This window comes from Helobdella robusta (genome assembly GCF_000326865.2).
Source record: "Helobdella robusta unplaced genomic scaffold HELROscaffold_7, whole genome shotgun sequence".
NCBI lineage: Eukaryota > Metazoa > Annelida > Clitellata > Rhynchobdellida > Glossiphoniidae > Helobdella > Helobdella robusta.
The window spans coordinates 180,946-194,830 of NW_008705398.1; the positions used below are offsets into that span (position 1 = coordinate 180,946).

At 34.6% G+C, this 13,885-nt stretch overlaps 3 protein-coding genes across 3 annotated transcripts; all 3 read left to right on the forward strand.

Moving 5' to 3' along the window:
* Positions 1-3,155: 3,155 nt before the first annotated feature.
* On the forward strand, positions 3,156-4,482 carry HELRODRAFT_69675 (hypothetical protein; the record flags this gene model as incomplete). Its single annotated transcript, XM_009030606.1, has 3 exons — positions 3,156-3,639; positions 3,722-3,925; positions 4,112-4,482. The coding sequence occupies 3 exons, from the start codon at positions 3,156-3,158 to the stop codon at positions 4,480-4,482; spliced, it is 1,059 nt and encodes a 352-aa protein (XP_009028854.1).
* Positions 4,483-5,165: 683 nt separating this feature from the next.
* On the forward strand, positions 5,166-10,542 carry HELRODRAFT_107963 (hypothetical protein). Its single transcript, XM_009030644.1, has 16 exons — positions 5,166-5,346; positions 5,451-5,621; positions 5,789-5,892; positions 6,281-6,416; positions 6,648-6,749; positions 6,938-7,030; positions 7,284-7,541; positions 7,639-7,728; positions 7,879-7,989; positions 8,354-8,413; positions 8,498-8,549; positions 8,650-8,796; positions 8,951-9,017; positions 9,683-9,791; positions 10,049-10,171; positions 10,301-10,542. The coding sequence occupies exons 1-16, from the start codon at positions 5,299-5,301 to the stop codon at positions 10,451-10,453; spliced, it is 1,824 nt and encodes a 607-aa protein (XP_009028892.1). The 5' UTR covers positions 5,166-5,298; the 3' UTR covers positions 10,454-10,542.
* A 1,445-nt stretch (positions 10,543-11,987) lies between these two features.
* On the forward strand, positions 11,988-13,885 carry HELRODRAFT_164631 (hypothetical protein; the record flags this gene model as incomplete). The annotated part of the gene is made up of 5 exons (XM_009030645.1): positions 11,988-12,030; positions 12,168-12,540; positions 12,608-12,804; positions 13,072-13,170; positions 13,794-13,885. 5 exons carry the CDS (start codon positions 11,988-11,990, stop codon positions 13,883-13,885), a joined length of 804 nt encoding a protein of 267 aa, XP_009028893.1.

Consider the following 13,885-nt stretch of genomic DNA (forward strand, 5'->3'; position numbering starts at 1 on the left):
CAGGAGAACCAAATTTAGGACCGATATGGTTGGACCGAGATTTCATTTATTTCATTTCTTGATCAGGTTTATTCAGTGTTTTTAAATACAATAGAAATAAAAGCGCAGTTAAAGCACATACATAAAATACAGCACACACACACACACACACACGTCACACATGTTGGTTAAGTGGGACACACAAGGAGAAAGTGAATAAGAGGATAAGATGAAGGTTACTCATCGTGCTCCATCACACAACAGCCAAATGCATGTATATAAACAACAAACATACCTACAAACAAGCAACAAACATACATACATACAAACAGACAGACAGACAAACGAACAAGCAAACATATAAATACATATATAAACATAAAAACGCGCATGCATATATACACCCACAACCTTACACACACATACTCACATACATGCATTAATGCATGCAGAAATAAACAACTAATAAACAACTTTTTAAAATTGGAATGAGACTTCAAAATTTGATAAATGGCACGAAAACAAAAGGAAATATTAGCAGCGCACATGACGTCATATGACGTCACCCGGCAATTCAGGGATGAACCGTCTGTTTTATTTCATCGTAAATATTATTCCAACACAAAATCTCTTTTCGTCTCTATCTTTCTCTCCTCCCTCCCTCTCTCTCTCTTCTCACCGTCTCTTTTTCTTTCATTTTCTTTCGTTACATTCTTACTCTCATTCATTTGTTGTCTCAATCGTTCATTCTTTTGTTAATCCATTTATCCATACATTGATTCATTCACATTCAACCTACGTCCCGTCATCCATCCTTCCATTAATCTTTCTTTCATTCTTTCATTCATTCATTCGGCACGGCAGTTTGTACATCATTTCATTTCTTTCCATCCATCCATCTTTCCCTCATTTAATTTGAGGAACATACACACAGACACACACACACACACAGACACACACGCACTCGTTCATTTTTCATTCCGTGGCCTGCAGACGACCGAGCAAAGATTTTAAAATTGAATTTTCATACTACCTCTCCTTATGATTGATAACAATTCTTACCCCTCTCACTCCATCTATCCTATACACACATTCTATATCCTCTCTCTCTCTCTCTTTCTCCTTCATTTGTTTTCTTTTTCTTTCAATCTCGTTTTATTTGTTTCTCCTACTTGACAACTTTACATTTTTCATTCTTTAAATTTCTTGCCCGTCTTTCTCTTTTTTTCCATTCCTCCTTCCCTTCCTTCCTCCCTTCTCGAACCTCTCTCTTTCTCATCATCACTATCTCTAGAATGTTGTTGATGTTGTAATTGTTGTTGTGGGAGCATTTTATTGCACGTATAATAAACTTGTCTTGCCAGAATCTTACAGATTTCTCGCTCATGTAAATGCCTGCGTCTCTTTCTCTTTCTTCTTTTCGGTCTATAGTCTGTCTGTTTGTCCATCTGTCTTTGTCTCTTTGTCTGCCTGCCTGTCTTTGTGCGTGTGCAATAAAAGATGCTTGAGTCGTAACAAATTTGAGCGCAGTGCATTATTTAGTATTTAATGCACGCACATATGAATGTGTTGAGGGATGTTTGCTACTCTTGCCACACTCTCATTCATATGTCTCTTCACACACACACACACACACACACACACACACACACACACACACACACACACACAGGGCAAAAGATCCATGTTTGATTACGAATTTTCAAGCCATCCCAAGTACGTTCTTCTCGTTTCATATACTCGCGTCATCATCAAATTGAAACAAATTCATTAACATTAACATCGATTAAATTAATCTGATTGATCAATAAATTGATTGGGGGTTAATCAATTAATTAACTGATTTAATTATAATCTGGGAGGTATGCGAGGAATGATGACATTGCTGAGTTCGAGGAAATTGACAGGAAGACGCCCTTCAACGACGATGACGTCATCAAGAGGAAGATGTACAGGAATGATTTGGGAAAGTGAAAGATTTTCTAACTATACACACACATACATTTTTTATATATATATGATAGCTGTATGAAGGCTATATAGACTTCCCCAACTAAACGTATCTTTCATTTTAAACATTAAAATGATAATGCTTGATTGATCTATCGCTTAATTCCTTATATTTGTTATTGGTGTTGTGGTGTTTCATTGATATAAAACTTATAATGGCTGTTTTCCTCTGAAAATTTAAAACTATCAAAATGAAATAAATATAGAGCTGAATGATTTTTTTAAACTCTCATGAGTCTGGTAGTTTGAGATAAGATGAGGTGAGATTTCAACTCAATCGAATTCATCTTCGAAATAAGTTTTGAAATAAATGGATGACCTTTTGTGAAAAGTTTTTTAGAAGTTAAAATAATTTTGCCATAAATTAAACACGCTAATATTTATTAAACAATAATTAAATATGAAAGTTTAATTGATATAAGAAAAGGAGAAAACAACAGATATAAAATATGCATTTAATAACAATAATTTGTCAATAAAATTTTATTTTTTTTTTACGGGTGAAAAACAAAAAACTCTATATTTGAGATGAGAAATATTAAACCATAGAGCTTTAAATCATAATATTTTTTTATAAATAGTTATTGGTATTCTATATACATGATTCTAAGTATATGGTTGTCGCTGGTGACGTGTAATTAAGTTAACTTTTAATCGATCCCTCTAGTTTTTGGTTTACTGTACACGTCTGTTTCTGACTAATTTTAGTGTTTATCTGGCCGTTTCTCTTTTTTTTCGTAATCTGATTTTATAATTTTTATACTTTTAAAGTTTTACGACGATCAGTTTACCAAAATAATTTACGTGTGTGTCTGTCTTCCGAGTCACAAGATGCAAAGTTCTAACTCTCTCTTCTAATATTAAGTTCTGCTTCTAAAACTGCAGCAGACGTCTGCTTTTTATCAGAAACAAAGTTTAATAAATCGTAATAAAAATTAAGTTGCATGTTGATATGATCATGATGATTAACAAATAATAATAATAAATTAATGAAATAAAAATGTCAGACTCAAAAAATAATGTCAGGAATTTTTTCTAAAAGTCGTGAGTCTGATCTGGCTTACCGCATGAGTGATTGGATGCGAATAGTGACTGCACCGACACCCTACCGAATCAATCGATCGTTCTCAATCAATGCCTACCGTGTCTTACAGTGTCTCGTCATCATGTTACTTGTTCTTACTGGAATTGTTCTCATATTAGTTTCATACAAGGGCTCAACAATCAATGATCAACAATGCACACGAATGTATTACAGAGCTGCCACTAATAAATACAACAGCACGTATCCACTTACATCCCCAGTGTATTCACTAAATGGGGATATATCATTTAGGATTGCCATCATATCCGACTTGGACACCAGCTCAAAACAATCGGATGGTTCTTGGGTTAGTCACATGAGGAAAGGTTGGCTGACTATTAACAAGGAACATTCAAAAGTTGATGTGAAATTGGATGAACAAGACTTACTGCTACATTCCGATTTGAGTTTGAAGGGTCGAGCCATGGAACTTTCCGACCTGGTTGTGTTCAATGGCAAACTCTACACATGTGATGATAGGACGGGTATGGTTTTTGAAATCACTCAGGACAACAGGGTTGTACCTTTTGCAGTTCTAAATGATGGGAATGGTCATCTTAGCAAAGGTTTCTATTATTTTGATGAAAAATTAATCTGTTTCAAAGCCAAGATAATATTAAATTTTTTGTAATTTATTTGAATAAAAAGGTTTCAAATGTGAGTGGATGACGGTTAAAGATGAGATTATGTGGGTTGGTGGATTGGGAAAGGAGTGGACATCAACAAAGGGTGTTGTTGAGAATTTGAATCCACAGTGGACCAAAAGTGTGGGCTACCTGGGGGATGTGCAACACCACAACTGGGTTGATGTCTACAATAAGTTGAGAAAGTTTGGTGGATTTGAACTGCCTGGTTTGTGTTCTTTATTTATTATTATTTATTCATTATATAATTTATTGTTATAATTTTTATCTATAACTGTTATCAAAATTCAAAATAACCACCTGCTTCTAGCTTAAGAATTGAGTTTTGAAATTGCTCAAGTTTTAAAGTTGCATGAACTTCCAATTAAAATTACACCACCACACCTCTGAACAGGCTACCTGATCCATGAGGCCGTCAGCTGGAGTGCCGTCTACAATCAGTGGTTCTTCCTGCCAAGGAGAGCCAGCAGGGAAGTCTACACAGAGGAGGACGATGAGCAGAGGGCCACAAATATTCTGTTCAGGTCAGATGAGGACTTCTATTCTATTGAAATGTCACACCTCGGACCTCAACACAACACAAGAGGATTTTCATCTTTCAAATTTGTCCCTGGTACCAAAGATTCTGTAATCATTGCACTGAAATCCGAAGAAGATAAGGGCAAGATTGCTTCATATATTGTGGCCTATAGAATTGATGGCACTAATTTGATGAAAGAATTTAAAATAGGTGAATTAAAATATGAAGGGATTGAATTCATCTAGATTTATATATTCCATTTTTCTTACTGCTTTTGTAATATTTTTATGAATTAGGGAATTCATTTGGTTTCAAATTTTCTGGCAGTATTGTTAAGACTGGTTGCTTAAATTTTTATTTCTCTGCTATCCTTATATGGTACATCTAGGATATTTGAATCTATGAGATGTAATTTTTGTTGTTATATTTTAAAATATGCTAAGACTGTCAGCATATCAGTTTTATTTCATTCGTGTCGTTTGCATGATACGAGCGAACTTGTTAAGATGTTAATCGATCTTCAGTTCATTTTATTCAATCATCTCTTTTAACTTGTATTTTATAACTTAGAATTATTTAAAATTGTAATTTAATTATTTTTTGGTACGTCTATAACAAGAACGCTGCTGTTAGGCCGTGAACTCGTACGATTCTGCCAATGAAATTTTTTTCATTCGTTTGATACATATTATTCTATTTGTATATGTGATGTGAATCATGGACGTGGAATGATATATATATATAGAGAGAGAGAGTATATATATATCTACATATATATATAGAGAGAGAGTTTATATTCTATATATATGGATATATATGAATTATATTGTAGATGGGGGTATAATATGTTCGCATGTAAATATATTCATGGATATATATCTTTAATATATATATTTATATCCACGTGAGCTGGTGGCAAACGAAGAACGCTGTAATGTTTATGTAAACTTCCGATCGTTACCTTCGCACATGTTTTCATCGAATGTTTTTTTTGCCTCTGATATTTATATTAATTAATTATAAAATTTATTTTCCATCGATTGTGATACGATCGAACCGAAATGTCTCATTATAATTTCAAAAAAATAACTGTGGTGCCCACTTCCAAGGTAAATTTTTCCATTTAAACTGTATTTCTTGCATTATCGCTATGTCAGTTTATGATAAAAATTTATATTTATGTCTCGAATCTTATGTCCTTATCGTCTCGAAGGATTTCATCGACATCGTGCTGTCGAAAACACAACGGAAGACGCCGACAGTCATCCACCGACACTACCAAATAGGCAGGATCAGGCAGTTCTACTGCAGGAAAATAAAGTTCGCCCAGCAAGCCTTCCATGATAAGTTATCCCTTATCTTGTCCGATTTTCCTAAATTAGATGTTAGTTAAATTTTTTGTAATGAAATTTTACTAACTTTCATGAATTTTGATGTTACTATTGATAATTCCAAACAAACTGCTTTTTATTGAGAGATGAATTAAAATTGAAAAAAGTGTTGCCAAGGTGAATCCATGTTAATAATAATTGCTTGAAAATGTGAATTCAGGATATACATCCTTTCTATGCTGACCTGATGAATGTGCTGTATGACAAGGACCATTTCAAACTTGCCCTTGGACAGATCAACATGGCTATGCATCTAATTGATAAGTTGGTGTTGGGCTATTTATTTATTTGTAGATTTTTCATTTTCTCCGTTTTGTGTGTTTGTTTTGTTCGAATTGATTATTCATGATATGATATAAAATTTATAAATTTTAATAATTTATTGCATTTACAAAAAAATTAAAAAAATGATCAATTACACAATAATATAACACTAGTATCAAAATCTGAGAATTTTTAGAAAAACTAGAGTCTGATGTTTTTCATTTGACTCCAGAAAATATTGAGAATTTTAAATTTTCCGTATTTTCTTTCTCAAGATATGTGGTGTTTTTTCAGATCTTGTTATAATTATATAACAACGACAATAATAATGATGTTAATTTTATTATTTTTTTAAATGGTCTGATCATTATAAATTTGAAATTTTCAGTGTTGCCAAGCAGTATGTAAAAAGTATTAAGTATGCAGACTCACTGTTCAGATGTAAAAGGTTGAAAATAGCAGCTCTTGGAAGGTTCTGCACAATAATGAAGAAGCAAGCTCAGAGCCTGTCATACTTGGAACATGTTGGAGGATTTTTTTCCTTTTTTGTTATCATTTTAACTGTCAATCTTTTTCTATTTAAATGTTCAGTTTTCATGTTTTTGATATTTTCTTAGATATTTTCAACATTATCCCTCTTTTCATGTTATCTTTCTAAATTTTTTTCTCATGCTAATTCATATTTTTAATGTTATTTTTCTTAATGTTATCTCTCTTTAATGTCATCTCTTTAAATGTTATCTCCCTCATGTCAGGTGCGCCAACACTTGGCCCGTTTGCCCTCCATCGACCCGAACACGAGAACGATCCTTCTCTGTGGCTTCCCCAATGTTGGGAAGTCTAGCTTTATTAACAAGGTCACCACTGTTGTTGCTATCTGTGTCATGTCGGGGGATGGAATGTAATGGAGACTGGAATTAAAAAATTATTTTCATTAATGATCCTGCAGAATAAATAATCTTTTTCATAATCTTCTTTCATCATCTTCATCACCATTTTCGTCATCTTAAAAGTCATCTTCATCATCTTCTTCATCACTTTCCAGATAACAAGGGCTGATGTTGAGGTCCAACCGTACGCCTTCACCACAAAATCATTATTTGTCGGACACACTGATTATTCCACTCTCAAATATCAAGTCGGCGACATTTTTTTTTTTTACAAAAAATAAAAACTCATTCAATATTATTTTCATTTTTATATTTCATTGTAATTCATTCAAAAAGTCTATTGATTGATGAGACTGTATAACTGAAAACAAACGTTGAGGTTTCATGTGGACAGCAATCACATCAGCAAGCACATTCACACCAATAGCATTAATATCCCTAACAAAACAAACAATGACAACAACAAAACATCACTCCTCACCACCTCTTTCTCTCTCCTAGGTGATAGACACACCTGGATTGCTAGATCGTCCTCTCGAAGAACGAAACACGATCGAAATGCAGGCAATCACGGCATTGGCCCATTTAAGGGCCCACATAGTTTACATTGTCGACCCTTCGGAACAGTGTGGCTATACTTTGAAAGCGCAGATTGACCTGTTTGAAAGTATGAAGCCATTATTTGCTAACAAACCTAAGATGGTCTGCCTGAATAAGTGCGATGTCAGGAAGAGGAGTGAGTTGAGTGAGGAGTATAAGGTACTTAAATTTTTTCAAGTTTTTGTTTACTGCGTAGCTGCTAGATTTTTAATTCATACATACATACATTCATTCAATCATTCCTTTTTGCAATCAGGAATTGTTGAATGGCTTAGAGAAAGAGGGCGTAAAATTATTTGAGATGAGCACCTTAACTGGTGAGGGCATATCAGAAGTTAAAAATGACGTCGGTATATTTTTTCCTTCTTTTGATTTGTTGTTTGCTATTATTTAATATAAATCATGAAGATTTTGATTGCTTGGCTCTAGATAGATTAACAATTTCGATTGTTTGGCTCTACATCACTTATTATGATTTGTTGGACGAACCTTTTAGGTCTGCAAAACTCTGCTGGAGTACCGAGTTGAGGCCAAGGTGAGGGCCAGAAAAGTGAACGATATCCTAAACAGACTGCACGTGGCTATGCCTCCAAATGGCTACAATAAGGTTGACTGGGGAATTAATATTTGCATAAGAGTCATGTTGTACATTGCTGGGATTGCAAAGAAATCTCCGCCAGTCACATGCTGTGTGTGTGTGTGCGCGCGTGCTTGCGTGCGTGTGTGTTTGTGTGTGATGCGTTGTTTCACGTGTATTCACACATACATGCACTGTGTGTTTGTTGTTGATGCTCTTGAGAAGTTTAGAGGAGAGAATTGTAATAATAGATATTTGTTAGATCTATAAATTTGCATGTTTGTTAGTTAGGTTTCAATGTCGATTGAATCTCGCAAATGGTGCGAAAGTTATTTATATACTCGCTTGTAATTTCATGTGGCTTATTTATGTTCTTCCCATTTTCGAAACGAAGAGCAGACCACCTGTTGTACCGCAGAGAAAGATGGACGTTACAGATGCCAAGAAAAAAACGGTTCAGTTCTATATTTTTAAAATTTCGTATTAAACATCCAATAAAATTTATTGCTTCATTGAGTAATTATTGTGATAACGCCAGGAGAGAGATATACAGTTAGAGGAAGGGGAAGATTATTATATGGATTTGAAAAGTTAGTGTTTGTTAGCTCGTTCATACACTGTTCATTCATTCATCTGTTCAGTTGTTCACTCATTCTTAGGTCACTAATAAACTTGAATTTTGTTCTACAGAGAACTACTTGTTGAAAAATCCGGAAGAGAAATATGACGTCATTCCGGAAATCTGGGAAGGGCACAACATTGCAGACTTCATCGATCCTGAGATCGAAAGGAAGTTGGAGGAGCTGGAGAGAGAAGAAGAAATGAGAGAGAGGGCAGGTTTGTGGTCGTGATGCTGTCGGGGGTGGTATTTGTAGGGATGGGGGTGATATGACAATTTGGTGATGATAAATAATTTGGATAATGTGTTTTCAAAAGCTTAAATGAAAAATGACGATGATAATGAACAAACATTGTTTTCATGTTATAAAAGGAATGTACGATGATGATGAGGAGGAAGAAGATGAGAATGCAAAAGTCATCAGATTGACCGCCGAAAAGTTGTTCCATTTTTTCATTAATTCTTTCTTTCATTCTTTTTTATCTCTTCGTAACGTCCGACCGGAAGCGAACGTTCGGTCATGACCCAAGTTCCGCCTGAAACCGAAACTAGAAATGTTAAACGTGGACTGTGCTTTGAAGCGTTGAACTTTTTTCGCGAGTGCCCAGCCGCGCGAAATTAAAACCTCATAAAAGCAAATCACCTGATGATTAATTAATTAATTAGCAAAATGTTTTGCTCAATTACCAAAATTGTTAAAATATATACATGCATTTGTGCGTGCCTGTATTGTGCATGATTGTACTCAGAGAAATCGTTATAAATGTATAAATTCATATTGTCAAGATACTTTGTTTTCTGATTTCTTTTCTCAATTTTTCACAACGAAATTCATATGAAAGTATCTGCCGAACTTGTAATTTATTAATTCGTCATCAATCATAATCTATAATGATGAGTTGTATTGTCATGGTGTTCAATTTTTACCATTTTTCGTTTTCTGCTAGTTTTGAGACTGCTTCGAAGCTATAATCACAAGTTGTGTTATCTTATATAACAATTCCACAAATTCTCCGGTCAGATTTGTGTTATTAAAACGCTCATTCATTCATTCCTTATCCATTCAATCAACAACCACTCATTCGCGATGATCGATATTGTTAGGATTCGAGAGAAGCGGAAGTTGATGATTTTGGAGTCACGTGAGAAGAGGAGGGTGGAAAAACCCAGACTGCCCAGAGCCGGGAAAGTTGTCAACGATCAGGGAGAGGAGGTGATGGTGATGATAATGATAATAATGTTCATGATGATAACGATTATGAATGATGAAGTCTGCGTAAGTGTTGGCAGGCATTTTCAAGAGAATTTAATGAAATGAGATTGCCATAGGAGTTTCTTATGAATTGATAAATTTTTAAAAATGATTAGAAATCATTTTTAGGTAAACTTAAAATCTTTAAAAAATTCTCGTAGTTTAATTATTTAATTATATTTATATCTTTTTTTCATTTTAATTCTTTCACGAACCAGGTGGATAGATCGAGGAAGAGAAAGCGTGACCAATCAGAGGGAAGTAAGTCGCTGGTCAGAAAGAGAAGTAGGTCAAGTTCAAGGGTCACGCCTAGGGATAGATCCGGAGTGAGAGATGATCAGGTTAGTCATGATGATGCCGACGATTTTAACTATTACGAATTTGACATCATTATTTATTTTAATTAAATTAGCTTTTAAGTTGTTTTATTCAAATAAAATTTAATTTTTAAAAATGTTGCTTCTTCTTAGATGGCAGATAAAGCAAGGAAGCTAGCGAAGATGGCACAGAGAAAGTTGAATTTGAACGCGCGCAAGGGTGAGGCAGACAGGCGCCATCTTACCTCCAAACCGAAACATCTCTTTGCCGGAAAGAGAAAGATGGGCAAGACCGATAGACGTTGAGTCATTGGTCAATAAGATCTGTAAATTTATTACTTACTCATCTTTCCTTTGTTAAGAAATGAATAAATAAGTAAAAAAGGTCCGCACATAAACTTCGTGGTGGCTCGTGCAAATTAATTTCAAAGTTCAGAATTCGTTTGATTTCCTTACCGCTTGAGCATGAGGAATTATCTAAACATAATGTATGCAAATTTTGTGCTGTTTAATATTGAAATGATACGAGTTCGGTTTCATTTGGGGATCTCGAGCGATTGAAATTTTTCAAAAGTGTGAGCGGCGGTCGTTTTATCGTTTGGCACTTAACGATCTATCATAATTATCCCGGAAAAGTGAGTTACGCCCCATGGTGACGTCATATAGGCACGGGGCGAGATTGGGCCTTCGCCGGCCTTTCATTTTTGACTACAAACTACTTTTGGAAAATAAGTTAATATTAAATGACTGCAGCAGGTTAAATTATTTGACTTTCAATTAAATAGTTAATAAACTTCTGAGAACGGCACGAACGTGAGGTTTTATTTACCGCGTCCGTGGATATAATGCGTCTGAAGGTAAAAATCCCGGCGAACTATTTATAAATATTGGTTGATTCAAAACAGAAAGTTGGGGATTTACGATGGTTTCGAGTTTTCTGTTGAAGGTTATTGTAGTGTACGTGAGTTGTCTAGTTTGTTCAATGGTTGAAATTGGTGTGGTTTATGTTTAAGTTGATTTCACAAAAGATTTTAGGTTGAATTTCATTGAAAATTTCAGTTCCTCAACGTTATGAGTTAGGCAATAGTTGTGTATGCTTGACATGCGTTAGAGCTGACTGTTTTGTTTCGTTGAGAAGATTTGCGTGTTAGCGCTTTTGGATTTTACCGATGAATGATTCGTTTATTGACTGATGATGACTGGCATATTATTGAATGATATTTGATTAGGTAAGAAATGTTGATTGTTTAATTGTTGATTGCGCCTTTAACATTTTGCATGGTTATGACGAAAGAGCTGGTGATAAAGATGGTGATGCTGATGAAGAATGATATGAAATAATGATGACGACAGCTCCGAGATGGTGACGTCAAAAATTTCCGTTTACGTCTTTGAGAAAATATTAATGTCATGTCTGTATCTGGATTTTCCAATTCATTTTTTTGTTTTAAGCTTACAACCGATCTATTATAATTTGCTGCTGGCATTGCATTAACTTGTTAGTATTTTTGTTAGTAATGATAATTTCACTCTTGATTTTTAAAATTTTTTTTTACTTATTTTGTTGAAACCGAATTGTAAAATTTTCCATGGTTTTAGTTTCTTGGAATGTGTGTGTGTGTGTGTGTGTGTGCGTGCGTAAATGTGTATTTATTTATTTATAAAGATATTTATACACGCATGTTTGAAAGATGAACGCAATTTACGCACACATGAACAAGAGCGGATAACGACATATCACACCACGAGTTAGTTTAGTAGGTACTACAATCGTTTCTTATACTGAACGCTGAAGCAACTAACAACTGGACATTGTAAAGTTGGATTCCTCAAACAAGAAATGGATTCGTACCGGAATGTGCCAGCCATCCCAGTTTGCAAAAGTGAGTAGATTATTATAGCAGTGACTGGATGAAATGACAATTTAAAATTTTTCCATGCCGAATGCTATCCTGTGCACGAAACAAATTTTGTGAACGAATTTATCTATTCTCTAATAATCGATCATTAATTTCTCAAGCCGAATATTCAAGGAATCGTCAGTTGAAGACCAAGCCGACGAATGGAAAACAGTTCTGCAACTCGTTTATCGCTTACTTGAGAGAGTTGTTACGATCTGAAAATCACCTTAATTTCTTCATTTACAATCAACAGTCAAAAGGTCCAAAAACCAACAAAGTTAAATTCGTAATATCGGCCGATCCATATCAACGGCTCGATTATGTGGATCCCATCAAATTGAAGCCAAAGAATCGAAACTCTAACAAGAAAAACGAAAATGAAACTAATGCCAGTGATGACATCCTTCCACCTACCGACTCGGTGAACAGTTACCTCAATATAACGGATCTCGATTTAGCAGATCTAGAATTCCCACTCGATTTATATGAAAAGTTTGTTAATGATGATATTGATATCATTTTATTGTTGTTTGGCGTGTTGTATCAATTGATTTTGCAGCAAAATCCGAGATGAGGACATCCTTGATTTGCTTGATATCGACATTCCCATCTTCGATAATAACACGAAAACCAGCTTCGCAAGTAACTTCAATGAAATTTGTACCGATGACAACTTGTATGGCGATATCAACAATTTTAATTGTAACGTTTCTGAGGATTTCTATCGGATTAACTATGCCGACATCCGATCTACAGGTGCTGCTAGCGAAGAAAGCGCCGAATACAATAAATTGCAATTACTGAAATACCGAACTAGTCCTTGTAACGATATTAAACCGAATGTTTTCAAATTAATCGACATTGGTTATCAATACTATTCACTTAATTGTCAAAAGAATAAACCTCCCACCTTATCTTTCACATCGCGGTCGTCATCCTCGTCTGCGTCATCATTCTCATTACCAACGTCATTTGATTCATCACTTCTATCACCACATTTACCATCACCATCATCTTCATCAGCTCGAAAGCAATTGTTATCGTCAAGAGCTTGTCGTTTGAGAAGATTAGCCAACCACGAAGCCAATAAAATCAAACTGGTCGGTCTCAGAAGTGAACACGGTTCGAATTTTTGTTTGCGAAAAATTTGGTTAAAGTTTATTTCGTTAACAAAAATATCAAAAATGATTTATATTTAAGATAACATGTTAACCAACCGAACGTAAATTTTATGAGTTTGAGATGATTACGTAAATTCGCGATAACATATCCTAAGATAGATCATTCTAACTTCTTATCGAACGAATCATCGAAACTTTATTATTACTTAACAAACTTAGAAAGCCTGTTGAAAGTTATCACAGAAATCTCCAACGACATTTCAAAACTAAGGAAAGGAGAGAATTCTCTGTCTTGCATTCGTTCGATCAGTTGTTCTGCACGTTTCAATGCCCTTGTACTGGAGCATCTACGTTAGTCAGCCTCATCATCTCCGTTCTAATTTGCTAATCTTATCTACAGTTCATCATTCAATCAATCGCTTTCAACTTCCCTGTGTAAAAACTGACTTTTAATTACAATCTTCCTAGATCTGCCACTGTTATCATTCATCATTATTTCACCATCATCCGCACAGTTCACAAATTTAGAGTTTATTGACATTTTACTCATTTCATCCGATCAATCGACCGACCATTAATTAATTAATTAATTAATAATTAATTGTAAAATAAATTTACAAAAAGCTTACATGGTGGCAGGGAACACGGACTTGTACGTACAAAACGAGTTGAAACTGGCCGCAAAGAAAATTTTGGAAAAAAATGAAAATTTATAA

Excerpts from the sequence above, each read along its gene's own strand:
- HELRODRAFT_107963 (XM_009030644.1), top strand. The coding sequence starts at position 5,299 with ATGTCTCATTATAATTTCAAAAAAATAACTGTGGTGCCCACTTCCAAG. Across the intron at positions 5,622-5,788 it reads CCGATTTTCCTAAATTAGAT|GATATACATCCTTTCTATGC; the intron begins GTTAGTTAAATT and ends ATGTGAATTCAG. Across the intron at positions 7,990-8,353 it reads CTCCAAATGGCTACAATAAG|AGCAGACCACCTGTTGTACC; the intron begins GTTGACTGGGGA and ends TTCGAAACGAAG.